At 34.3% G+C, this 26507-nt stretch overlaps 1 protein-coding gene across 1 annotated transcript in view; it reads left to right on the forward strand.

The window, feature by feature from the left end:
- Window positions 1–26507, forward strand: part of CSMD1 (CUB and Sushi multiple domains 1) — a 1131310-nt gene that overhangs the window by 1057936 nt on the left and 46867 nt on the right. The window contains exons 51-54 of the mRNA XM_074153404.1: window positions 3481–3675; window positions 7377–7550; window positions 16406–16579; window positions 20677–20850. Of these exons, the coding sequence (XP_074009505.1) occupies window positions 3481–3675; window positions 7377–7550; window positions 16406–16579; window positions 20677–20850 (717 nt within the window). The remainder of the gene's footprint in view (window positions 1–3480; window positions 3676–7376; window positions 7551–16405; window positions 16580–20676; window positions 20851–26507) is intronic.

Here is a 26507-nt window from a genome sequence, read left to right on the forward strand (position 1 = left end):
GGACCAGCATTTGTTTATTAACAAAAATAATGCTGAAATAGGATGCTTGTTAGCCTCTGTTCTTACTTGCTTTCTTTTTCATAGAAGCAAGTGGATGCATAACTTAGGAAATTGACTTTGTGGTTAATTAATTTTTCTAACATTTTAATTGCCTGGGATGGTTCCCTGTAACAGCATAAATTTATTGCTCTTTTCCATGACTCCTTTAATATACTCATTCAAAGATTTAAATCGGGTCCTTTATTGGTTTATGCTAATTTCTCTAATATCAAACATTTTAAAGAACAGCTAATGTTACCTTTGCATAATCTGCCTATTACAGATTTCACTGTAGATATTTTGGAAGCTATGGTGTGCTAAGCTATAACTATGAAGGTTCAGACATTGATTTTTATCTAGAAATTAATTAGAAAATAATTAGAAATATGTTTGTACAATGTCTAGTTATAGAACTATGAATCATAAGTAGTTCTGGAATAAAGCATCAGTTGTATTATGTATGCAAAAAGGAATTTGTTAATATAAACAGGCAAAGATTCACCACCAGCTCATCATAGATATTGTGCAATTGTTGGAGTTTTTATTAGCTAAGACATTAGCTAGGATGACTTTTTTGTCTCAGTCCCCACTGGCAAGTTCTCCAGCCACACCACCCAGGTTGCAGAAGGCATTGGCAGGGACTGGGAGAATGAAGAACTGCCCAATGTAGAAGACCAGGTTAGAGACTATCTAAGGAACCTGAAGGTGCACAAGTCCATGGGACCTGATGAGATACATCTTTGGGTCCTGAAGGAACTGGCAGATGAAGTTACTAAGCCACTATCCATCATATTTGAGAAGTCATGGCAGTCTAGTGAAGTTCCTGCTGACTGGAAGAGGTGAAACATAACCCCCCTTTTTAAAAAGGGGAAAAAAGGAAGACCTGGAGAACTACAGGCAGGTCAGTCTCACCTTTATGCCCAGCAAGATCGTGGAGCAGATACTCCTGGAAACTCTGCTAAGGCACATGGAAAATAAGGAGGTGATTGGTGACAGCCAGCATGGCTTCACCAAGGGCAAATCGTGTCTGAAAAATTTGGTGGCCTTCTACAACGGTGTTAGAGCATTGGTGGGTAAGGGGATAGTAACTGACATCATCTACCTGGACTTGTGCAAGACATTTGACACTGTCCCGCATGACAGTTTAACATCTTGTTGGTGACGTGGACAGTGGGATAGCGTATACCCTCAGCAATTTTGCCAACAGCACCAAGCTGTGTGGTGTGGTAGACATGCTGAAGGGAGGGGATGTCATCCAGAGGGAACTGGACAGGCTTGAGAGGTGGGCCCGTGCAAACCTCATGAAGTTCAACAAGGCGAAGTGCAAGGTCCTGCATGTGGGTGAGGACAATTCCAAGCACAAGGTTTGCTCTGAGGTTTTTTTACTGCTAGTGTAATGAAATTACCAACTTTCTCAAGTGATTGTATTTTGTTCTTAGGTCTTTATTCTAAGATTCTGTGGTGTATGGGATAATTTGGTTTCCTACTGTCTTTTTATTTTACTAATACTAATGAATTTAAACTACGCTAGTTTCTCAAGCAAAATACATGACTTGACCTTAATCTTACTTCTTTTAAGATAATAGTGAATTTAGTCAAAGGGGTATATTTGAACAATATAGTTCCAGTTATTGCATAATAAATTCACAGTACAGTAAGACAAAGATGCCCTTTCCTTGTGGTTGTTAACTACCTGCTGAAGAATGGCAACCAATATCAGATGCCATCACATTTGCAAATAATAATAGCAAGTTTCTGTAATTGAGATATTTTTCCATCATGTATATTGTACTTGCCTTTTTTTTTTCCGTTGAAACAATAATTACGTTCAGAGTCACAAAATTCAAGGTATTCCTGGAATAGCATGAGATGTACCTTTTTTTTTTTTTGGAAGTTCTTCAGATGATTTCCCCTTCTTAAATTCTTACATATCTTCACAGATATGCTACAGTACCAGCTCTGTACTTCCTAGATGGTAGAACTTACCATGGGTAAAGTAACTACTGGAAAGCGTAGATGTATAATTCTAGCATTATCAAAGGTACTCTGAAAAGTGGTGGAAATCTAACTTAAAAGAATTCTTTTTCTGTCCCTTTCACTTCATTTCAGTGATTGCCTGAACTCTGGTCTTTCATCACACATTCATACTCGTGATAAAACCACTTTATACCTCTCAGACAGTGTAAAGGTTACAGAATATGTAATTATTTTTTGTCAGTTTTATTAGTCCTTTCCCTGGTAGAATGGTGTAAATTTATAATAGCATAAACAAGAATCTTTTTATTTCTTCAGTATATTTTACAGCTTTTACACACTTCTTCCTAATGCTTTTGTCTTACTTGAGTATATTATACAAAAGACCAGAGGTAATGATTCCTAAGTATACAAAATATATATAAAATTTGTCACCTTTTGTTTAGCAACATATAAGGGAAACAAAAGAGGCCAAACTAAATTTCTGTTACATGTTTTTTTATTTGTTTTGTTTTCCTTGGAAAGTATAGCTTTTCTGAAGTGTTCTTGGCGTAGTAGTTTTTTCTAAAGTATTCTTTAGGATATAAACAGTCACTAATTCATTAAGACTTTCTATAGCAGGGAAATTCTGAACAACTTGGCATAAGATACCAAATACAGCTATTTTAAAATAATCATAAATATTTTCATAAAACTAGTCTAATCTTTACAGAGACATAGGCACATTGATATAGAATTCATGTCAATATCCTAAATATTATAAATATTCTGTGTACTTTATCTTAAATTGCAGAGCATCAGTTTTAAATTGACAAATATTTAAGTATGCTACTATGATTGGTAACTATGTTAAGCCTTATGAAAAACATAAACTACAGTTCTTGTCTATTGGCAGTAACTGCATTCTCTTACAAAATCTGAAACACTAAAAGCAGCAGAGCTGAAATCACACTAAAAATCTCTCTAAATGTTATCTTTCTTTTTTTCCTGAATACCCAAATTATACTATTTAATAGTAGTTTGCATTTGAACGTGTGTGAGTAGCTTTTATGGCAACCTGTTTTAAGAACTTGTTAGAGCTTTCCTAAAGTGAATATCATGGACAGAAAAATAAAGCATCACTTGAGCATTTGCAGAAATTACATAGCATTATATGCTTTCCCTTTTACATCTACTGTAGTCTGTGATGTGTTTTGTTTCTGCAGTTTTTAAATAAATCACATTAGAGAGCATAACAGTATGTTATTGTTCCACTGCATCTCACTGAATGAAAATGTACTACAAACTCCTGCTCAATTTGTAATACGTGCTGTATTGATGTTCATTATTTTTTCTGGAACTTGTATTTCAAAAATGCTTGTGGTATGCTCAATTTTACATTGCAAAACTTCTGCCAGTAAGGCAAGACATATTCTGTGAAGAAATTTAGGAGTACAGTGCTAATATTTAAGTGTCCTTTCTTCACAGCTGTAACTTGCCCCAGCATAGAGACTCTTCTCTCAGAACATGTTGTCTGGAGACTTATTTCTGGGTCACTGAATGAGTATGGAGCTCAAGTCATGCTCAGCTGCAGTCCTGGATACTATTTATTGGGTCGAAGACTCATACAGTGCAGGACTAATGGAACCTGGAGTGTAGGCAATGAAAGGCCAAGTTGTAAGGGTAAGGAACATACTTGTTTACAGAATATCCTGTGCTTTTTAATACATATATTTTATTTTATTTTATAAATACAGGGTTTTTTTTTTAAAAATGCTTTGATATCAACTGATTCAAACTGTATGTGTAAAGTACAATATATTTCATACAAGAGTCAATGAAGTAGCATCAGAAGATCAATCTGGATGATGATCTATGTCTGACTATGGATTTATTCAACTAGATAGTGCATAAATATTTAGAGAATACTGTGGAGATAATGTTATTCCTTTAGAAGATTACAGATTAGAATTAGATTAGAAGGTGATATTGCCTTGACCTCTTGGGCCAAGCATGAAAACTGCACTGTTGGAGAAACATATATATGAGCTTTCATAATGTCTTCATACAACAGTATCATAAATTACATCTGCCCTAACTTTAGATGTTTAAAAATTTGGAGAACCTTGACATTCTGAGTGGGACCATACAGTTGTCAAGCGTGAGAGCATCAAAGTCTTAATGAATCCCCCCCCAAACTTCATTTCTTCTTTTTCCAAGGTGTTATTTGCTTTGGTTGGAGGGGATATTTGGCACATCAGCTAGTTCTGCTACCCTTAAAGCAGAAACTTTTACTGCATTATGCTAGTACTTACAAGTTCTCTTCAATGCCGGGGCAGCGCAGAAGATCCCAGCATCTGAAGGGAAATGGCCAACTAACAGGTCTAGCATACTCAGCAGAACTGGAAATAAAATATAGGCATTCAATTTTTCAGGGTAGTATGTAATTTCAGTGAATTATTCAAATTTAGTATTTCATCCTGAAAGAGATTCTCTATTTCTATTTTTTGAAAGTGACTTTTTTTTAAATTCAGTTTCTAATGTTAGAAGATATTTGAATGACTATTCTGAAACAAACTAAATCAATAAGAAAATTTTTATGGCAGCACTGTAGGAAAGAATTCTTGGGATCGGATGAACTGGTACTAAATTGTAACCAGTTTTTGTAAATACTTCTGGTATTTAAGCAAAGGGAACAGAATCATTCTGCTTTGTCAAACTCCATTAAATCTGCAGACATGTCAACAATACCTTATGATAAACGGTACCAAAAGTATTTCATATGATTCTGTGATAGTGATAACAGAATGAACAAACATCAGATAGCTTTTCATATTGCAAATAAATCATTGAGTAAAATCTTCAGTATGGTGTACATACTGTGACAAACAGAAGAGAAAATTAATTTGCCTGAATACAACCTCCTGATACCATATGAGACAAATTACAGTAGCTAAGATGGTAAACACTAAAGAGAACTTGGGAGAGATTCTCAACCGGCTTCAATAGTAGCTGGAGGCTAGAAAGAGCACCCAAAGTCATCTCAGATTGTACTGAATCGCTTGATTCAAGTGTAAATTGACACAATCTTTTACCAGTACTGGGAATTGTGTGGCTGCAAGTAAGACATGGAATTTATAAAGGCAGTATTAGAGAATTATGTTAGCATATGAAAAGAAGAACAAAGAAAAGAAAACAGAGGGATGTACACTATTGAATTAAAAATAATATACATCAATATTTATTTTCTAGAAAAGAAATAATTATTTAAGATATTTTTAGAACAAGGCTGAGAGAGCTGCCTGTAACAGCAATCCAATACAATACATACATAAAAGCAATATATTTGATCTTATCTAAATGATGATGGGCTGTGGAATTATGTTGGTTGTTTTATTCCATTGGTATTGTTTTGGGGAAAATTCCTTTTTAAAAATATTTAGTTAGAAAAGTAAGGTGACTCTTCTATATCTCTTATAAACCAGTAGTAGCTATATCAGTTTTCTTTTAATTTGAAACTAGTGAGTTTTTTATTCTATTAACTGCAATTGTGTTCATTTTCTTTTGTGCACACATACTAAAAAACCTGGGTTTGTATTTGCTGCCTAGTATGCAGCTACTGCTCAGCTGCTGAGAAGTCTTTGAAAACCTGGTTCTTGACCAACCTCTGCAATTATAGAATTTTTAAGTAAGTAGAAAATGAAGTGACCCATATGTGATGCAGTTAACCAAAAGCAAAATATCAGGTAGATACAGAAACCCAAGGAGTTGGTCATTGAAGAGACATTAGTTTATTTATAAGACAGATACATTATTTTGCCCTCTGATAGAGAACTGATTAGGATTTAATTATGGCAAACTTCATCCCTCATGAGATGTTCAGTAATACTTCCATTGGATATAGATCATTAAGATCCAGAAATACACTATAGAGTATTTTGAGAAGTCTACTGTTTACTATCTGTCTGTCATTCAAATGCTAGGGGCAGGTTATATAAATATAGATCCTAGCTGTTTATATTTCTGAAGCAGCAGGAAAGCTAATTGAAACACTGATGATAAGTTATTTATATCATATTTATCAATATCTATCTTGTGAATAGTATCTCTAAAGGAATTGTGAAACACCAACTTAAGGGGGTTTTGGATTAAGAGAGACCTAGCTAGTAAATCTTTTATTTGTTTGAGAATATACTGAACAGCTGCATAACAAATTATGAGGTGGCTCATTATTCATGTAGTTTACTTATTTTTAACTGGAATCACTGTATTTAAAAATAATAAAGCATTTGTAATATATTTAGAACAATTCTTTCTATTGCATTTTAGAAAATATTTTTTAACATATGCATAAGTGTAATTAATATTCAGTACTAGCAGTACAAATTACAATGATACACTACTCCACAAATTACAGTAATGTGACTTGATTGTAGTTGAAAGGAGTCTCATCCACCTCTAGAAACCTTGTGTGCGTAAAAGACTTTGATCACATATATTCTGATTATGACTGTTAAATGCACAGTGCTATGTACTTGATTTTATCTACCCAATTCCATACTGTTTTCTATAGCGAACCTTTTAAAATATAGAAGAATGTGGCCTTGAGCTTTCAGATAGGAAGTTTAGTTGTCTTTAACATGCTTTTGGAAGTAAATCTATGACTTATGCTAACGTATAATAAAATACAGTTGAAGCTCTTGAAGGCATCGGTCTGCATCTTAAATTACAATATTATTAATATATTTTTCTAGAAACGAGACATGACAGAACAGTTTAAATTAGTTTAATACATTCTTAAAAAGTAATTTTTCATGAGGTACTGTAATAGCTGTGGGTTGCAGCTGATGCTACAGAGGGTTCTGTGATAATGGTTCAAGTCTAGCCTTAAGAAAAAACAGAAGATTTATATTTTTAACAAGTAGGCTACCATATATGCTATACGATTATGAACAGTAGTGAGCAATAAGAAAAAAGACAGTTCATAACAATTTTAAGTACTACCTGGTAAAAAAAATTAATATCTTTAAACAGACATAACACTTAAAAATGCCTGGGGAAAGTATGTTTGAGGGGTGGCCAGGAATATAACCACAACCTTCCCAGTCATTGATATAGTTCTCTTGTTTCAGAACTGGAAATACAGATTGTGTTTAAACTGCTGTCAAGCTGTGAAGATATCCCAATGAATTTTCAGCCTTAGAATATGTGTTGCCAAATCAAGCATAATTTAATGCTCTTACTGTGGAATACAACTCTTGTATTTACTCCTATTGCATTTACTTTTTCAGAAAATGAGAGGTGATATATTGTCTTCCAGTCTAAGAAATTATGAAAAATATTTTCATATTTCAATTTTTTCTGTTGTTTGGGTTTTTTCCTAGTTATCTCCTGTGGTGGTCTTCCATCTCCACCAAATGGAAATAAGATTGGAACCTTAACAGTGTATGGAGCTACTGCAATTTTCACCTGTAACACAGGATACACATTAGTTGGTTCTCATGTGAGAGAATGCTTGGCAAACGGTCTCTGGAGTGGTACTGAAACCCAATGCCTAGGTAAAAAACAAATTTCTGGTTTTTCTTATGTTTTGTTTTATTTTGTTTTAATCAAACACAGTATCAAGTACTGGAATTCAGATCTTACCAAGCAACAATATTTTTAAGTCAATGAAAAATAAAGATTTCTTAAATACAGAAATATTGTGTACTGCATATATTTTTACACTACTCTACTAGCATATAACTTTTTATTAGAAAGTAAATTGTATTTAATGTTGTTGGACTGCTTTTTGGTCCAGGAAGGTTTTTTAAGTGACTCGATTGCCCACATTTACAGTACTTTGATTTGCTTTGTGGAGGAGTCACAGGGTGTGTGATGAAACTAAGCTGGAAGATGAGTGTCAGTTCAGGAGTATTCCTGATGCATTCCAATTACAAATGAGCTTTCAGCATATTTAGCTTCCCGTTAAGGGAAGAAGACAAGAGACAGTCCAAAGTAAAGCAAAACCAACAGCCCTAAAACCCTGAAGTGTATATAGTTCAGACCTCAAGTTTTCATTTAAAAAAAACCCAAAACAACTAGAGTAACTGATATATCATTATTCAGAATAATCTATATTACTGTTTTTTACAGTAAACACATTGTTTTATAAGGAAATGGTACTATCTGTAACATGGATAGTCAGAAATTATTCTCTATCCAGAATTCACTTCTTGTAAAGTTTTCAGGTAGGCTAGAGCAATGTTTGACTAATTTGATGCATGTCTAGCAGTAACATTTGACTTAAACCTTTTAAATAAATTATGCTGATTAATTTCTAAATTATAAAATCCCTTCTCCTCCTACTCTGTAGATACACTAAGTTTTTTAAAAGTATATTAATATGAAAATTTTGCATGTGAAAAATAAAATTCTGGTTATCTTCCTATAACCTTGGTGTCTTCAAAACATCCCATTAAAAGAATGTGGATAGATATGTTTTGCAGTGTCATGAAGAACAATATACTTTTGTCCTATCTGAAGAAATGAATTCAAATCAAATCTGAAAAAAAAAGCTTTTTCTAAGCCTCACTTCTTCAAACCCTCATACTGTCTGAAGAATCTCTAACATTGTCAATTCCATGAACCAAGTCAAAATAAACCTGACATCTACCTCTACAATAAGTCAGTGTAAATATGCATGTGTGAGAAAGAAGTTTTGCTTATACCTAGGGAACTGATAACAAAAGGCTGAGCATTCTTAGACACCTGAATCCATTCTTAACTTTCTAACTACCAGCAGTGTTACTGTCTTTCTGTGTTCAGGTAGACATACATATGACCTTTGGCATATCAGGTTGCTAGTGCTCATTACCTTATAGATATAAGTGATAAGTAGGTAATCTATGTTGGTTTGCCTTAAGTTTCTAAGCAAAGTTACTTCATAATACCACCATAAAGGGTATTTGCAGTTATTGAGCTTTGAGTTCATGCTCTCACCAACGTGCAAAACTGAAAGAAATGGCTAGAGTTCCCCTGAGCAAAACACAGAAAATCAGAGCTGCAGTTGAAAATACAGCAACGTTCCCCTCGTAGAATATAATAAAAGAAGAACATCTGCATCACAATAACCAGGTGTGATGGCACCACATACCAACTCAATCATATCTTCAAAAAAACAATTTTCAAGTAGCATAAATTTCATCTTAGCAGGTTATTAAGAAAAAAGAATATCAAATATCATTAGATAAGCGTGATTTTTAACAGAGTACATCCTGCATTTCTGGAGATCTTTAATGCCTGAAAATACTTTTAGAGACAATATTTTGAAACAGGTTGCAAGCCACAAGACAGTAATGGACTAACAGGCAAAAGCATAGTAATCTAACCTTGATGAAAAAGCATGTGGAGTTATCATCTGCATATTAGCTCTATTCTTCATCAGTGTAGAATCGACAGTTTGATGGGATATAGGTGAAATACAAAAATGCGGGAGTCTTATCTCAGAGACGGGGATAAAATCCCAGTCTTTGTGTCCTACTTGCTGTGTTGATTGCCTTTTATTTTTTCAATTCAGATACTAGGCTGCATCAGCAAGGAAAATGAAGACGGAATCTTTTCAGAAAAAAATAGCATGAGACCATGTAATGCATATCTGAATTAAGATTTTGTGACCTTTGATCATGTAGTCCTGATTGATTCCTTCAACAGTAATATTTGTAGCACAATTTTTGTGAAGATACTGTTGCTTTATGTCATCTCTTAAGATACGGAGTGCTCAGAAGTAGTGACCGTTGTCTTTTGGAAATAACCTAGCTTCTAAATGGCGGTTCGTTATTAGTGGTTCCCAGCAAGCTATAGTTGTTTCTGGCAAATTCTGTGAAAAGCAAAAACGCTTATCTGGCTTGATATATTTTCAATTCCATAAACTTTATTTTTCAATTTAAAACATGCTGTCATCTTGATGTAAGAAATAATGGCATAAATGAGGTGTACATTAATTACTACTTCTTTAGATACTTAGAGCACTAAAGGAGTAAAATAACTATTTTTTCACCTAGGAAAAAGAATTCCACTGAGGTGCTGGTTAGGGGAATGCTATGCTTCAGCATTACCTTTTCACATACATAAGTTCATTAATTCCCCAATGGAACTATGTAAGAGGTTTGTATGTGAAGATACATCAGCTTTCTGATGGTGTCAGGTTATCCCTGGATTGAGGCTGACCAACAAGACGCTGAAACTGCAACTGTGAAGATCCAACAGCCCCAAATTTGTATGTGTAGGAGTCTTTTTTTCTGTTGCAAACATGCAATCTCTACTGTAAAAAAAAGAAAACCAAAAAACCCACAGCTATTACCCCTCAGTTTTTTGCAGTGTGTTATACCGTTCATTGCCAGTGTAGTGCCTGACACCTGTATATAATAATTTCAAGCATAAAGATATGCGTTAACATTCGTTCATTTTAACTAACCTGAAAAAACACTTCATAATCTTATCAATAATAATAGTATTTAGAATTTATGTACTGCTTTTCTGTTTTTGAAAGGCTATACACACAGTATAATTTGGTTGCCAAAATATACAAACTAAATAATATGCAAATCTCAGTGGATTCCGTTTGTATTATAAATAACTCTTGCCCACAGAAGGCTGGAAAATATTTGTTTCTCCTATTCTGACTACTGAGAAATATATTTTACCACTGAACACCCCGGAAGATTGACTGTCTATGGTAGCCACAAATTTAGATTCAAATACGTGTAGGGATGGAGAACGATTGACCAGTACAGGACTTAGATACCGAACACTACCAGTTTATTCTCCAAGTCAGTATAAAAACTACACACAGTGAAGCTTTTAACTCTTGGGAGTTAAAGGGGAAAGGGCTAATAAGTTTAATAGTTCTCATAGTTAGGATAGGCTATCTCTATATACAGCTTGAATTTCATTTATATGAATTCATCGTTTTCTTCTCCAGGAGTGATTTGCTGTTGGATTTTATCTGTTTCAGTTTTTACAAATCCACACTGAAATTGGTATCCATTACTATTATCTTATCCCCTTGGTCACAACTAATAATTATTTTTTTCCACCTCATTATCTGCATTTTAAATTATTTCTACAGATCTATTCCCACTTGTAATGAGCATAGGACCTCTTGCAGGATCAGTTACTGCAGTAAGAGCAATGCTTGTCTGTCTTATGATATCTCCCAATTATTTTTCTAAAAAATTTGATGGATTTTGATTTCTAGTTGATGTATTCAATTGACTGCATTGCTGAATGCAGCCCTATGCTTAGAACTGTTAAATGCATGGAGCTACCTCACTAGACAAAAAAGATCACATTTAGAACTGGAAAGTTGTTAAACATTATTTAGTCCTTGTGGTTTCAAAACCAGGCAAGGTCTATAGTGCCAAAAATGCTGCACAGCTCTGAGTCTGAAATTTGAGTTATCACACGCATGTGGCAGAAGGTTGTATTTCTGCTACTAAACCTCTTTCTGCCTCTCAACGTTCTCTCACATAAGAGATATTCACATCATATACTTTAGGCACCTCATTTAGATGCAATTTAGAATACAATCTAAGATCCTAAATTCCCAACAAGGTCAGTGGAACTATGCAGGCTCCTCCAGAGAGCAATTCAGGAAAGGTAAATTCTTAAATTTTAAAGCTAGATGGTGTGAATGCCACCAGTTGTATTCCTAAATTTCAAGGACAGCATGCACCAAATTTATTTCAGAGGTGCCTTTAGGAGTTACCTGAAGCCTGTGAAAATCAGGAAGCAAACACCCAGGGAGCTCTGAATGAGCCTTTCCATTTCAAAGGAATGATAATGAGATGCTTTTTACCTACACTGTACCTGCATGAATGTAATTCAGGACAGCTATAGATGAAAATAGGTATCACTTTATGTTACCCACTGGTCCGTGTAGAATCAATTTATGATTTCAGGCCAACTGAGTACACTAATTTCTATATCTCAGGAAAGGGTTTGTCAAATCCTTATTATTTGTCTCAAAAGAAAGCTAAAGCCAACGACTGTAGTTAATGAGTCCAAGGTTAAATATAAGACCTAATATAAAGTCCAAGGTTAAATATAAGACCTAAGTCTTCAGGTAGTTAGTATTATATCTATTTTTTCTTAGTTATATAAGAATAAATATGAATTGTTAGGCAAGATTTTTTAATTTAACTCAATTAGTCATACTGCTGATATTTCATATCTCTTCCTTTTTTTTCCTTCCAAGAATAATTGCATATATGAGTCACAAAACATATGTTTGTGTGCATGCTTTGTATATGTGACTGACCATTCATACATGTAGGGCATAGATCAGATAGGAAGCATTTAAGAGTTTGCTTAACTCCATCTCTATTATTGGTGGCATTTATTCATGGACAAAAGTGTTTTCCTGAACAGATTTTTTCCTCCTCACTTTTTATGACTTTCAGGTGCAAAACTGTACAAAAAAAAGTAAAGGACATACTTTAAAATCTAAACTTAAATATAATCTACTCTATTCCATTTTCATGCATTTTTAACATTTCCTTTCCAAAAAAGTAAGTTTTCCATATCTTTCCATATCTGTGATTCTATAAAATATATAATTCCCTACATTTGTCAGTGTGGAAAAACGCTGACTACGTTTGTGTAAAAATATCTGATCCTGTAATTGATAACTCATAGCTAAACTGCAGTATGATATTGTGATATTGGCTTATATTTCAAATTCTTATTAAAATAAAATAGAATGATTTGTATCACATTTTCCAGGTGTTTTAGAATAAAACTACTGAACCAACCTTGAGCCATGTGAACAATTTCCTTAATTCTTTAGAGCATATTTTATTAAAAAATCCACTAGCAGCCTCCTTAATATTCTTTTAATCTAATTTTACTTGATGGGAAAATTACATACATTTTGTGTTATTGCAGTGCTCTTTCAGTTCTTGAGTTATTGGAATATTTAATATAATGAGTCCAAACTCCCAGAAAAAAAATTAAATCCACTAGCTGGAATTATCTGTAAACGAAATGACTCACATAAGTCCAGCAACTCGTTAAATCACCATTTAAGAGAAAGTGCATAATATTTTGTGTTTTGCATTATGCCAATTGGCTCAGCTATCTTTCTTCTTGACATATACTGTGGTTCCCTGTGTTTGGCTTCAGTGCAGCAGCTACTTTTCAATTCTTCACTATTTAGGTCTAGAAAAAAATTCAGAAATCAAATGTATTCCTTTTGATTTTGTATACATACAGGTTTTCTCTTCCCATTTTGCATGTTTCATAGATTTCCTTTTCCAAAATCTGGGACTGTCCCAATTGCCTGAATGACAATTTTCAGAATTATCCCAATGTCTGGATATTTAGGGCCATGCAGAATTGTTTCCTTTAGGAGAGGAAATTATCATTAAAACTGAGGTATATGTCTGCTCTAGTACATGATTCATCTAGGCTGAAAATTAGCCAGACCATGCATTTGTTACTCCTGGTAGTACAGTTGCGGGGGAGAGAATAGCCAAATTGAGAAGACAGGGACTGGATTGGGGGACTACAAAATGGGTGGAAAGCTAGTTGAACCACCAAACTCTGAGGGTAGTGTTCCATTTTTCAAAGTATGACTAGTAGCCAGAAAATGCTGAGGATAAATACTGAGGATACCACCGTCCAGCCTCTGTCCGTAACTTGGATAACGGGTTGGGGTGCAGCCTCAACGAATTTGAGAATGACAACAAATGATGGAAGAACAGCTGATATGCTGGGTTGCAGTACTGCTAGACAGAGGAACCTTGAGAATCTGGAGGAATGGGCCATCAGGAAGCTCATAAAGTTCAGCAAAGACAAATGCAGAACCCTGCACTTTTGTGAGAATAATGCCACTTATGAGTACTGGCTTGGAACTGACTAGGTAGAAAGAAGCTTTACAGAAAGCAACCCAGGTGACGTAGTGGAGAGACTAAAAAAGAGTTAAGAGTGTGGCTTTGCAGTAAAGAAGGTCTCAGACTGGACTGTATGATCAGCAATGTAGTCAACAGATCATGGTTATTATTTCCTCTTCAGCCCTTACGTAGAAAACTGCGTGTAGTTTTTTGTGTCCTCCACCATACAAGAGAGATATTGGAAACTGAAGCAAGTCTGGGGGAAGGGCCCATTATGGGGCTAGGGGCTGAGGTATGTGGTGGACAAGGAGAGGCTGAGCGAGGCTGGAAGAGAGAAAATGGTAAGGGGGATCATAATAATTTGGACTGAGAACAGTAAGGTAAATTATTAAAATAAGCTTTTAACGTCCTTGCTACTCTCTTGCCATACTCCCTGTCGGGGCAAGAGTAGCTGTGTAAGAAGGTGGGTATGAAAAGCTTACATTCATTAAAGACATCAGCCATCCTACAATTAAGATTATTACAGTAATCTTATATATATGTAAAAAAAATCAAGCAGCATGTGTTTTACTTTTCTAGGGTTTTAGAAGAGCTATTAAGTGTAAATGAAATGTAGTCTCTGGAATTATTAAAGAGGCGTTAGTAGAAAGGAGATCCAGTCCCAAAGGAGCTAAGTTACAAACAAGCCCGCTGTTGATGGGTACAGGCTGCATGAAACACGTCATGCGCACACCCATTCTAGCAGCAGGCATGAGCCTCAGTCCCTGTCCTCACATCTCAAAATGAGGACTTACCATAGTTTCAGATGAAATTGTTGCCAGTTGTAATTCATCAGTGTCACCCAAAAAAAAAAATGAACTTTCTTTCTCCTCTTTAATCAGCAAAGAGAAATAGCTTCCTGCTCAGCAACTCTGTTTTCAAACAGAATCTAGAGAGAATAAAGTCATTACTTGGCTTCCTTAGTGCCAAGAGTGCCATTACGCTGGAGTAATGTGTTCTGTATTGCTTAACAGCAGCTGATATAACTAAGGAGGAAACTGCTGGTAGATGTTCTTTCCTTTTCATGCCTTCATACAGCTGGAGAAGGTGTCTATTTCAAAGTGTACTGACCAAATTGGAAAGCAATATAAAGAAGGGTTTATTTTGATTTTTACACGAATATGAGTTTATAAGCACAAAAAAGGCAATAAATATGTCAGTTTAGCTAAGAATCAGCTGAAGATAACATGAAGGTGATTATTATTCGGGAAGAGTAAACACAAATAAAAACACTTTTTATGATTCATTACTAAAAGCCAGTAATAAATTAACATGAACTTAATTGTAGAAACTGGAGCTGAATGTTAGGAAATATTTGAACATAAGAAAATATACTTAACTGTAGAACTGGTTGGGTTTTTTTGAAGAAGTCTGTGTAGAAACCTGGTTTCTAAGTTGCAGGCTTTAAATTAGACTGGAGAAGATTTCTATTAAATAAAAATATAAGTAGAGACTGAAATAGCATTGTAAAGGAGCTAATATAGCAAAGTAGGACATATATGCATATCTGAAATAACTTAGTTTTTCTTCTCTTGAAGGCAACAGACTGACTGTGATCCCACATAAATGTTTTATGTTTTCTTTATTTTTTAAAAACCGAGGGTGTTTTCTTTTGTTTTGTTTTTAAATTTGATTACTCTTAAGATCTGTCTACTAATGTCTGAAGACCTGCTACTGGGAAATCAGTTATTTGTTGTACACGTATAACAAGAGCTATGATGTTTTTTCTAATAACAACACCAGGACATGCAAATGAGCATGAAACTTGATCATCTCTCCTATTAAAACATTTGAACAATGCCTAGACATGTTTTTCGCTAAGATTCTGCAAGAGAATTTTCAAGAATGGTTGAAGTTAAGTTAAACCAGTACTGATCCTGGTAGGCAGCTTGCAGCTGTGCTGGTCTAGAGAGCAAGAGATTTTCATTTTTACTGTGCTGATTGGCCTCTGCCAGAGGATGGTCCCAACCATGTTTAAGTTATTAGTAGAGATCTACTTCCAATGTCCATGGCAAATCATTAATAAGTGAAATCGGAACTCTATGATGAAATAATAGTATATGTTTGAGGATTAAAGACCTTTTAATTCACACTTCTCTGAGGAAAAAGGCAACCTTACTAAGGCAAAAGGGGAAAGAATACCTGTGTTAAAGTTGTCAGTTTTCTAGCAATTAAACTGAATGATTTGTAATTTCATACATTTGCGATTTACATTTTCCAAACATTCTTCTGACAAATTTGTCATTTCTGCAACAAAATCTGCAGAATCTATATGTATGAAAATGAAAACTATTGGAATGTCACTTTACCTTAAAAAAGAAGAAGGAACATCACCTGTAGTTTTTACACCTCAGAACTTGTTCTGTACATTGCGGTATTTGACCCTAATATATTGTTTATTGAAAGCAAGGATGAAATTTTGTTTTCATATTGGCATTCTTGTAAATGTTGGCAAGGTTTGTAAGAATATTTGTTTCTGATGGGTTTTTCTTTTATTGTAGCTGGTCACTGTGGTTCTCCGGATCCAATTGTAAATGGTCATATTAGTGGAGATGGTTTCAGTTATCGTGATACTGTAGTCTATCAGTGTAATCCTGGCTTTCGACTTGTTGGTACATCTGTCAGAATTTGCCTTCAGGATCACAAATGGTCTGGACAAACTCCTGTCTGTGTCCGTAAGTATCACTAATTTTTGACTGAATTATTAATACTATTCTAAATGTAACTGAACATTAACAATGGATTGGGTGTTCAAAGGTGTTTGAATGAGGTGCTCAGATATTTTTTGGACCTATTTTCAATTACAGGGGTCATTATGATAAACTAATCTAGTTTCTAGCCTAGCACAGACTGAAAAACTGTCCAGTAATTTCTGATTTCTGTTGGTTTGGAACCAGGATGACATAGGCATTGACGTGGGTTGAACAACAGGCTACAACTATATAACTTCATCTGTCTCTCCAGGCATAATTTCTGTGTAAACTGTGGGCTTACTGAGCCTCTCCCCTATTTTTTTCATCAGGAATACCAAACCCTCTTGGTCTAATTTCATTGTTTGGTGGGTAAAGCTGGAATACTGTTCATCTGTGCTGTTTTGATGGTGACTACCCATTTTTCCAAGTTGGCTTCCTAATATTTACCAGTTTAAGCCCAGGCGTGGTATTGGATCTGTTAGAAAACACATGATCTTTTTTATTCCCTTTAGTAAGATTTTTTTTTTTTCTCTTAATTCACCTACTTTTGAAAATTCCATAATTAATTACTGGAATTGTTGAGTCTTTCCTACTCTACTTCTCTCCTCATTTGCATGGCAGGTTTTCTGATATTTCGTGAATCATCAGCCCTTTAATCAGATGCAAGTCTTGTTCTCTGCTTTTATTCTACTACTTTGTTGTGTAGTTGATTATATTATCCTTTTTCAGTTTTAATAAGGATTCCCATTTTTATACAATTTTAGTTATTTTTAATGGTGCATTTATACAAATTATTTAAATATTGTAATTTTTTAAGATATCTGCAATTCAAACAAACATATATTTGTCTGCACAGACATAGTCACTGAGATGCTCAGCATCTTAGTATCTTCATTTCATTTCTGAGAAAATATGTTACTGATAAGACATTAGATTTCAAAATGTTCAGTATTTTCTTTCTTAGTGATAAAATGGAATTTTCTACCTGTATAGAGCTGCAGGAAATATCTGCCAAATGTCATTGTCCTTTTAAAATCCTATTTATATCTTCAAGTGATTTATATTCATCAAAGGAGAAATGCCACCAGCTAGCATTATTACTTTTAGTGGATTAATTTTACCATGTAGTGAATAAAATCCCTTCAAAAGAAAGGGGCAAAGCTGAGGGGGATGGTGAGAGGCTACATCTTCTTAAATTGATGTTATCATTACTGTTATGAGAAGAACTGGAAGCAATTTCTGTCATTACAAGTTGCCTAATACTTTTACATTACAGTGTGGTTTTATTTTGCTTATAACTCTGCCAGACTAAAAAGCCATACAAGACAATTTTTTTTTATGTCCCCATCCAAGCTCCAGATGAGTTTCCTACTTTTAATTAATTAAATAAATAATTAACAATTCTCATAGAAATTCCTTTTGAGGAGGAAAGTGAAAATATACTGTTTATCAATGCTAGAAATGTGTTCCCTAATATGATACCGACACGGGCTTCTGACTGAGCAGTGTGGATCAGGAACTAGAAATACGGCAGACGTACCATAAAGAAGTTATGGGCTGTACCCCTGAAAATTTGCCACAAATTGGCCTATATTTGTGAGATTTTCACAGAAGATCACACATTCTTTTATGTTTCTGGTTGGTTTTGAAAGAAATTTCACCGTTGTACGTACCGGACATTGTGATCTTCAAAAAATACTCTCTACTCTGGAGTACTCTCTGGAGTACTCGGAGTACTCCACCCATGAGCTTCTTAGTTTCATATGAAAGTCAGCCTCCTTCGTCTTGCATAATTTGTGATACACAGCTGTTTCCCTATCTCTTTATTGGATAACCAGTTGGACCACACTTTTGCCAAATATTTTCAAAAAGATCTTTTCAGTTACTGGTTTTTGAGAGTTAACATGAAATGTGAAGGAAGATGTCTGATTAGTTCCTTGTGAGTAACAGCACAACAAAAATCAGGAGAGTAACCTTCTTTATTAAAATTATTAATGATGACAAAAACATAGACTTAGTTGTATAGCTGGGTACTCGGGCTGGATATTTTTTCTTGTCCAAATACTATCAGTACTACCATTATTTCTTCTGAGTTATGTATTTTCTGTGGTGAGATGGAAGTCTTCAGAGCCTAGGAAAGATACTGTGTTAAAGACTGGAGTACATATTTGAGAGTTACACTACATTAAGCGGGTTGATCTCTTTGCCATATAATAGGAAAATGTGTAATTCTTTAGCAAGTATCGATTTCAGACATGCCAAGTGCATCTATTTTTCCGTGACATATTCAGGACTAAGTGAGTGTGTGGATACACATGCATGTGTGTGCATGTATGCATAGGGCAGTTATTTATATTAGGATGGAGGAGGGAATTTGTAATTCACCGTTTAGATGACATAAAAACAACAGTACTAACGGTTATTTGAAATGTCTTGGCTACTGCTTAGGTGAACAATATTAAATTGATTGCATAAAAGCCTAATGGTGATTGAAAACACTATAATACCAAAATTACACGCTTTTCTTTTTTCTTTTCTAAAAAACCCATGCTTTTAGGTACTGGCTGCTGTGTGAATCCAACTATTGCAGGGTTGATCAGTCAACAGGTCAATATCTAGTAACTATAATGGAGCAGTGGCAGAACTAGATACAGCAATTAAGATCTCGGTGTCCAAGATCTTTAGTTTCTGGAAAGTGTTACAAAACCCAGCATCCTGTCAAGAGTAATGAGTTCTAAACAGGAACTGACTGACAGGGTATGCTTTTGTTGAGAAGGGCAACCAAACAGAATTATCTTTCATTATTAGAACTTCTACCAGAGATCTAAATTTTGTGTTATTAAAACCTATGACATATAATTTGTTCAGGAAACTGTAGAAAGTTTAAGGTAATAGCATTTTAAAAAAAATGTAATAGGGTTTAATGTAAGAATTATGTTAGCTGATTTAGTATGTTCCTGGAAATTGCTTTATTTTTTGAAACTTAATCATCCATAACAGTTTAAAAATACAATTGCACTAGAATAAAGTTGATTCCGTGCCTGTAATAAGACTTTGTTCTGATTTTTAGAATTTCATATTCAAATGCTGCAAATGAGATGGTGCAGAAAAGATTCAAGTGATTTTAGTAGATTTATTTACACAATTTAAGGGCTAAATACATAAGTCTGTATACAGGAAGGTTTCCTATTTAATTCCTAAAGATCAGGTACTGTTGAAAATATTGTTTCACAGTTGAACTCTGTGATAAAATGAAAAAAAACACATTTAAATTGTTTTTCACTTGTCTCTTGAATAATAAAAAAAAAAAAAGGCAAAACAAAACCCCCACAAAATAATAAAGCAAAAGATAAACTCGTGTTTAGGATAGTTATTTGAGTATCATAAAGATCCCTACCACAATGTTGAAAAGTTGTGTGTGTATGTGTGTATACATTCTGATTTTATATTGTTACTATCTATGCTTTTCTATATTTTTCTATATTATTTTAATGTCTTATCATGTGGTATGTTAGAGCTTGACATATAAGTGTCATTTAAGCATAATCAACACATGCACTAAACATAATGGGAAACATTTACTCCCAACAATGATTTCTCCATTGCCACAAGAGAACCTGATTAAAAGGAAACAGAAATGTTTTAGAGCTCCAGAATGCTCTGAATGCTCAAATTCAATTTGTTTTGACTATTACATTTGGAAGCTTGCAGGGAAAAAATATTTTTTTTATTTGCATTAGTAGGAAATATAGTGAACTCTCTACATTTTTAAAGGTCTAATACATATCATATGGGTGCCAAAATGTATTTCTATTTATTTATTTATATTACAACTTTCAGTATAATGTAAAAAGTAGATTCTAAAATTTTTATTGAAAAATTAAGATTTTTCTCCTGGCAGTTAAGATTTCTAAATAAATATATCCTATTTTTTCTTAAATTTCTTGTATAAGTATAAAAGACAAGTTCAGAAGGAAAAGCCAACCAACCAACCAAAAACAACAAAAGAGCTCCAACCTGCAAGTGATTCCATGGTACCTCTCAGTTAGATGCTAGCCTGCCTATTTTTCTTTTAACAGCAATCACATGTGGACATCCTGGGAATCCAGCTCATGGAATGACTAACGGCAGTGAGTTCAATTTAAATGACGTTGTAAATTTTACTTGCAACACTGGGTACTTACTTCAGGGTGCTTCTCGAGCACAGTGCCGAAGCAATGGGCAGTGGAGTAGCCCTTTACCCAACTGCCGAGGTAAGAAAGTTTCTCATACATTCTCTGCTCTCTTAAATGACTTATTTTAGGCATGGTCCTTTACCCTGACTTCAAAATATTGATATAGTGTTTTGGGGTTATAATTCTGGATAGGTAACCTGACCTTTAGGAACTTAATGCCACATTTGCTTCAGTTTTCGCGTTTCTGTATTGGAAAGAGGAGTTAGGGCTGAGTATTGGGGAAGCTTTTTCAGTATTTTACCTCAGAGTTCTCAGACTGCATCCCTACCATTTAGTTTATAGACATATAAAGTGTACTTTGTATCACAAAAGTTATATTACATTAATAAATCACAGTTGTCTATCTAGCCTGAATTAGGTACACTAGAGTACAGTTTCCATAAATGGTCTATTACTCCTATTAAAACAGTGTTATGCAAATGAATATTCATGCATCAAAACACTATTAATTCTTCTGTAATTCCTAGCAACACACAAAAGATGTTAATAACTTTTTTACATGTGAAAGCTGACTTTTCATTTAAAAATAATAAAAAGTGATAAAGTAAGATTCAATTCTGATAGGGGTTTTTTTTGTGAAGACATAACTTAATTTGCCTACTAGTATGTGCTGGGATAAGCATGTAGCACATAAGATGGAGGTGTTTGAGAGATGAGAATAAGGCAAAGGTTTGTGTCATGAAGAAACCTGTGTACGAAATGTACATATTAGGGAAGGACAAAAAAACCCCATTTTAAAACACAACCCAAAGTTCTCAGATTTCATTGTGTCCTTATAATTTGTTTATCAAGATGCCAGTAATGTAATTAAGTCTAAACTGGAAGCACGTCTCTAAAGTTACCCTATTGTTACTCTTTCCATTTATGGCCATTGTTTTTATTTATTTTCCTCAATCTTCGTTTGTTGTTGCAGAATATGGAGCTAATGTCAAATATTTGGTCTATCAACTATTATCTTTATCAAACCACTAAAATCTGTTCGTTGGCCTAGGTTTTTTTTATGTTTTATGCCCCGAAATACCTTGTGGTGCTGTAATACAAGCTTTCTCAATGCTGAATTCTGCATCACTAAGGCAGATTGAATATCTTCTAGTTGTACAATAGATGCAAATTGTCAGAGAGGTGAAAGGCAGAACATGAGATGAATCATGTAAGATACCCTGAAAGATCTCAAAAGCCTGAAGAAAAGTTTTTGAGTATGTAATTCAGTGTTCTTTTTGTGAAGGCTCCAGAAGGATATATATTTTAATGGATCTAATTTTAAAATGTTCTTTCAGGCCATATTCCCTTTTTCAAAGCTGTTATTGTCTGAGCATAATTTTATAATTTTTATAAATTTTATAAATTTTTTAACAACATTTGTAAATTTCAACAGTACCAATTTCCAAATGTGTAAACCAAAACCAAATAAAAAATGCTTAGTCTCTGGAGGGAACCTGATGATTTTGCCTGGTATGGAATGTGCAAAGAAATAGAACACAAAGATCAGTCAATCAATTGATCTATCTATACACGTATGCAAATATATACATTATACCTAAGAGAGATTTTCGAGTGTTTAATTGGAATTGTCAAGGCTGGCATAATTTGGCAGATCTTTGCTAAATCATGCATCCTCTTAAAGGAATATCACACAAGTCACTTAGGTTTTTTCATATGCTGATGAAGATTTCAGTTCTTTGGAATGGATTGTATCTCGTGCCTGAATACTGACTACAAAATTAAGAAACTAAAGATTACTTTACAAATTAAAAAAAAAAAAAAAACCAACATGATTTTTTAAATCATTTCATCTTCCACTATTGAGAATACAAGTCTTGAATTCTATTGTTGTCTCTGATTAGACAGGTCCAAGTTAGACAGCTTGTTTTAAAGTGGGTTAATACTAAAGCAGATCAAATAACTTCTACAGAAATGCAACAGCTAGTAATCTTTTCTTGAATATTTTCTTGCACCGGAGAAATGATCACCTAAATGTTAAATCAATGGGAGTACTGTGCTTTTTGTCCTTTGTCACTTGTTTTTAACGTGCTAAAGGAAATTGCGGTCAGCGAAGTTGTGCTAAGGGTACTAGCACTGGGACTAAAAATCACATAGTAAGAAGTTAACTTCAGCTATTTGGTAGCAGCATTATCTCCACCTGTTGGTTTATTAAAAATCATATTGTATTATAATGGTTGTTCCTAAGAATAATAATTATCTTTGGTGATTAGCTCATCATATTGTTTCAGAGATAGCTGATGCAATTTCAAGCTCAGTGTGTGTGGAATTAGATCTTTCATTCTCATTAAAACAATACAGAGACAGCAATTCCCTCAGTCACTACCCTCAGAACTTATTCAAGTGAGTTAATTCGCATAGCAATATAATTATTGGAACAGAGAAGCAGGAATTAGCAAACTGTTCCTATTTATGTTCATGTACTTTTTTTCCTGTTTTATACTGTTTTGTATTGCTAGACTTCAGTGAACAAACTCCTCTATGTCATCTGTGAGGCATTTAAGTAAGGATTTATTTGTTGAAAACATACACTTTTTCACATATCCTGTAGATGCAGCCCAGATCTGCTCTATTTGACTGTCAGAGGCAGAGACTTCATGGTTTTACTGAAGTTCAACTTCATTTACTAGCTGAGTTACTCAGCTCTTTACGTTGAACTCAAGTACATTTATTAAAAGGAAAACAAATAAAAGTGAAAAAGAAAAAAAAAAGGAAATTTATGAAAAATTAGGAGCCTTACAGTTACTCCAACATTATATCACTAGTACCTCCTCTCTACTTTCATTTTCCTTAATTCATCACATAAATGTGTGTTTGCTCCAGGCCAATTTATGGTCTGAAATCTTGTTAAGGAAAGTTGGTTTTCAGACAGCAGTGAGTATTGTAGACACAACTCTGCCGGGATCCATTCACTTAAGAATGGCAAACTCCTATCAGAATGGAGTGGCCCAGAGTTCTCTCAGTTGAGTGTCTGCCATTTTGTCTGCAGGTTGGAAAGTTGGACTTTTGCCTTTCACTCAGTGCTTCTTCACTTCATTCTTCCCTTCGCTTAGTACTTCTTTCTCTATAGCAAAAGGTATTTTTTGGTAACTTGTATCTCTTCATCATGAGCTGTGAGGATCCACCTGATCTTGTCAGCTAGTGCTTGTCTGTTGCCTAATGGTAGGCCTGTATTACAAAGCATCGAGTTGTTTAGGAACTCTAATAAATAAAGATTTAAATGTTATTAAGTTAATAACATTAACACATAATTACTTCTTGGAATAGTGGTCAGTATAGGGAATGGATAATTAATTGCTTTTCTATACGTGAAAGTTTGTTAGTGTATGATTTGGGAGAACGTAATCCCAAATTAAAAGAAGGAACTAGATTATTTTCTGTCTTGTGCATCACCAAGTTGTTGGTTTTTGTTTTTTTTTTTAAATATACAATTAAAACTGAAGTATTACTCAGTTGTCACCACTTTTGTCTTAGAAATTACAAAAATGAAGATGTACAAGAAGAAAAGAACCAAAGGTGACTCTCAGAGCCTTGGTTGATCATAAGAAACTCAGAATTAGTGGGAGAAAAAGAGATGGTCAGACTAATACAGAAGTGTTGAGGTGTGATCAACCTTGAACTCTAGGTTGACATTTCAACTGTTTGAAAAACAAACAAGTCATAAATTTAGCAGTTTGTCTAGATTCAAGGTGATCAATCTTGAAATCCATGTTGACATTTAAATAGTTTGAAAAAAATATAGGTCATAAAGTTTGCAGTTTCTTTAAGAAATCCTACTTTTAGTTCTGTAGAGGAATATACTATCTAAAGTAACAATAACTGTTGAAAATGTATTTGTGCAGTAGAGGTTTTCTAGTTGTAGTGCAAAGGGAGTATTCAATACCGACTTCAGTTTAATCATATCAGTGTTAGGGTATTTCTATACCATTGACCTACTACATGCATCTCTGATCTAGAAATTTTGAAGATTTTATTTCAATTATATGAAATTTTAAAACATTATATTAATTGTCTTCAGAATTGGTATTGTTTGTTATTTTATGTTAGTGTGGTGGGTTGAGCTTGTGGTCAGTATGAAGTGTTTTTTCTCTGCTGTTCTTTCTTTCTCAGTCTTTTCCTCTTCTCTGGTGTGGGTTCTCCACTGGCTGCAGAGAATATCTGCTTCTCCATGGACTACCTTCTCCTCTGATCTTGGTGTTCCCTCTATTGTTTCTCACTAATTATTTGTCCTCTCCTTTTCTCAATGTGGCATTCTATGACCTTTCCTAAATATATTTTCACAGAAACTTAAACTTGCCTCGTGGTCTCAACTGTGATTTGAGGAGAGACTGAGGGTTGGAGTTGTTCAGCCTAGAGAAGACAAGGCTCAGAGAAATTTAAAAATTGCTTATCTGAAGAAGGGTGTAAAAAAAAGACAGCCAGACTTCTTGGTAGTGCCCAGTCAAAGGACAAGAGGCAAAGGACTCAAGATGAAACATAAGAAAAAGCTTTTTAACTGTGAGGGTGGTCAAACACCTTTACAGATTGCCCAGAGAGGTTGTCGAGTCTCCATCCTTAGAGATATTCAAAACCTGACTGGACAAAACCCTGGGCAGACTGCTTTAGCTGTCCCCTTCTGACTTCAACTATTCTGTGATTCTATATAATTTACGCCTAAAGAGTCTGACAGATGCGTTTGAAGAATTTTACTGAAGTGGTATGTGATGTCTCCAGACCTATTTTTCTGCTGGTCCCACTGGTTTAGGCTACTACATAACACAGAGTTAACAAAAACAGGCAGACTGCAAGATTTTCAGATTAAAACATGGTCTCACAGACTAAGGTAAAATGGAACCAAATTATGAGACTGTAACCTAGATGGCCTTATCTATGATAACTACATAGGTAACTACAATAACTTCTTAACCATCTCTGCGTGACTCTCCAGCACTCAAAAAACACTTAAAGATATGTGTAAGTAAAAAAGATACATCTGTTTTCCCCAAATTAGATAAATACAGAACAAAAGGAAAGGAATTTCAATGAGTAAAAATTTCTTCCACATATTGACTAAACTATAAGAGATTATCTAAATCCCAAGGTCTCAAAACCCTACTGTTTCTAGCCTGCAAGCATCAAAGCTTATGCTTAACTCGACACTGTTAAGAACCCTAGCTGAAGATGTCTATAAGCTACTGCTCACAATGAATTTAAGAATTCACTGTGAAACAAAAACTTTCAGTATTCCCTCTAAAGAATGAAAAAAGAAGTACAGCGCAGTCTGGTTGAGACCTCCGTATCAGCCAGGCATGTTCCCACAGAGCAATTCTCTGCATGCATCTACCTAGTTTAATTCTACCTATGTATCTGGGCAAAGGAGTCTCCTCTTCTGTAAGCTGCCTCCCTATAACCTCATAGCACAATTACATTTACATCATTTCATTGAGAGCAGAATTTCATATAACATCTAAGATTTTTACTTCAGTAAATATGATGGGTTTGGACCATATGCTGTGAAAATGGCTGTAACATATTTTTATTATAATTATGCTTTTTTATAATTTATATTTAAACTATTTTATTTATAATACTTTGAATTAAAAGATGAATCTGCATAGTTCAAAATTATTAGAGATTCTTTTTGTCAAAAAGGCTAAAATAAAATAAATCTTGTATTACATTATTTACATGAAAGA

The sequence above is a fragment of the Numenius arquata genome, chromosome 9 (genome assembly GCF_964106895.1).
Source record: "Numenius arquata chromosome 9, bNumArq3.hap1.1, whole genome shotgun sequence".
Lineage (NCBI taxonomy): Eukaryota > Metazoa > Chordata > Aves > Charadriiformes > Scolopacidae > Numenius > Numenius arquata.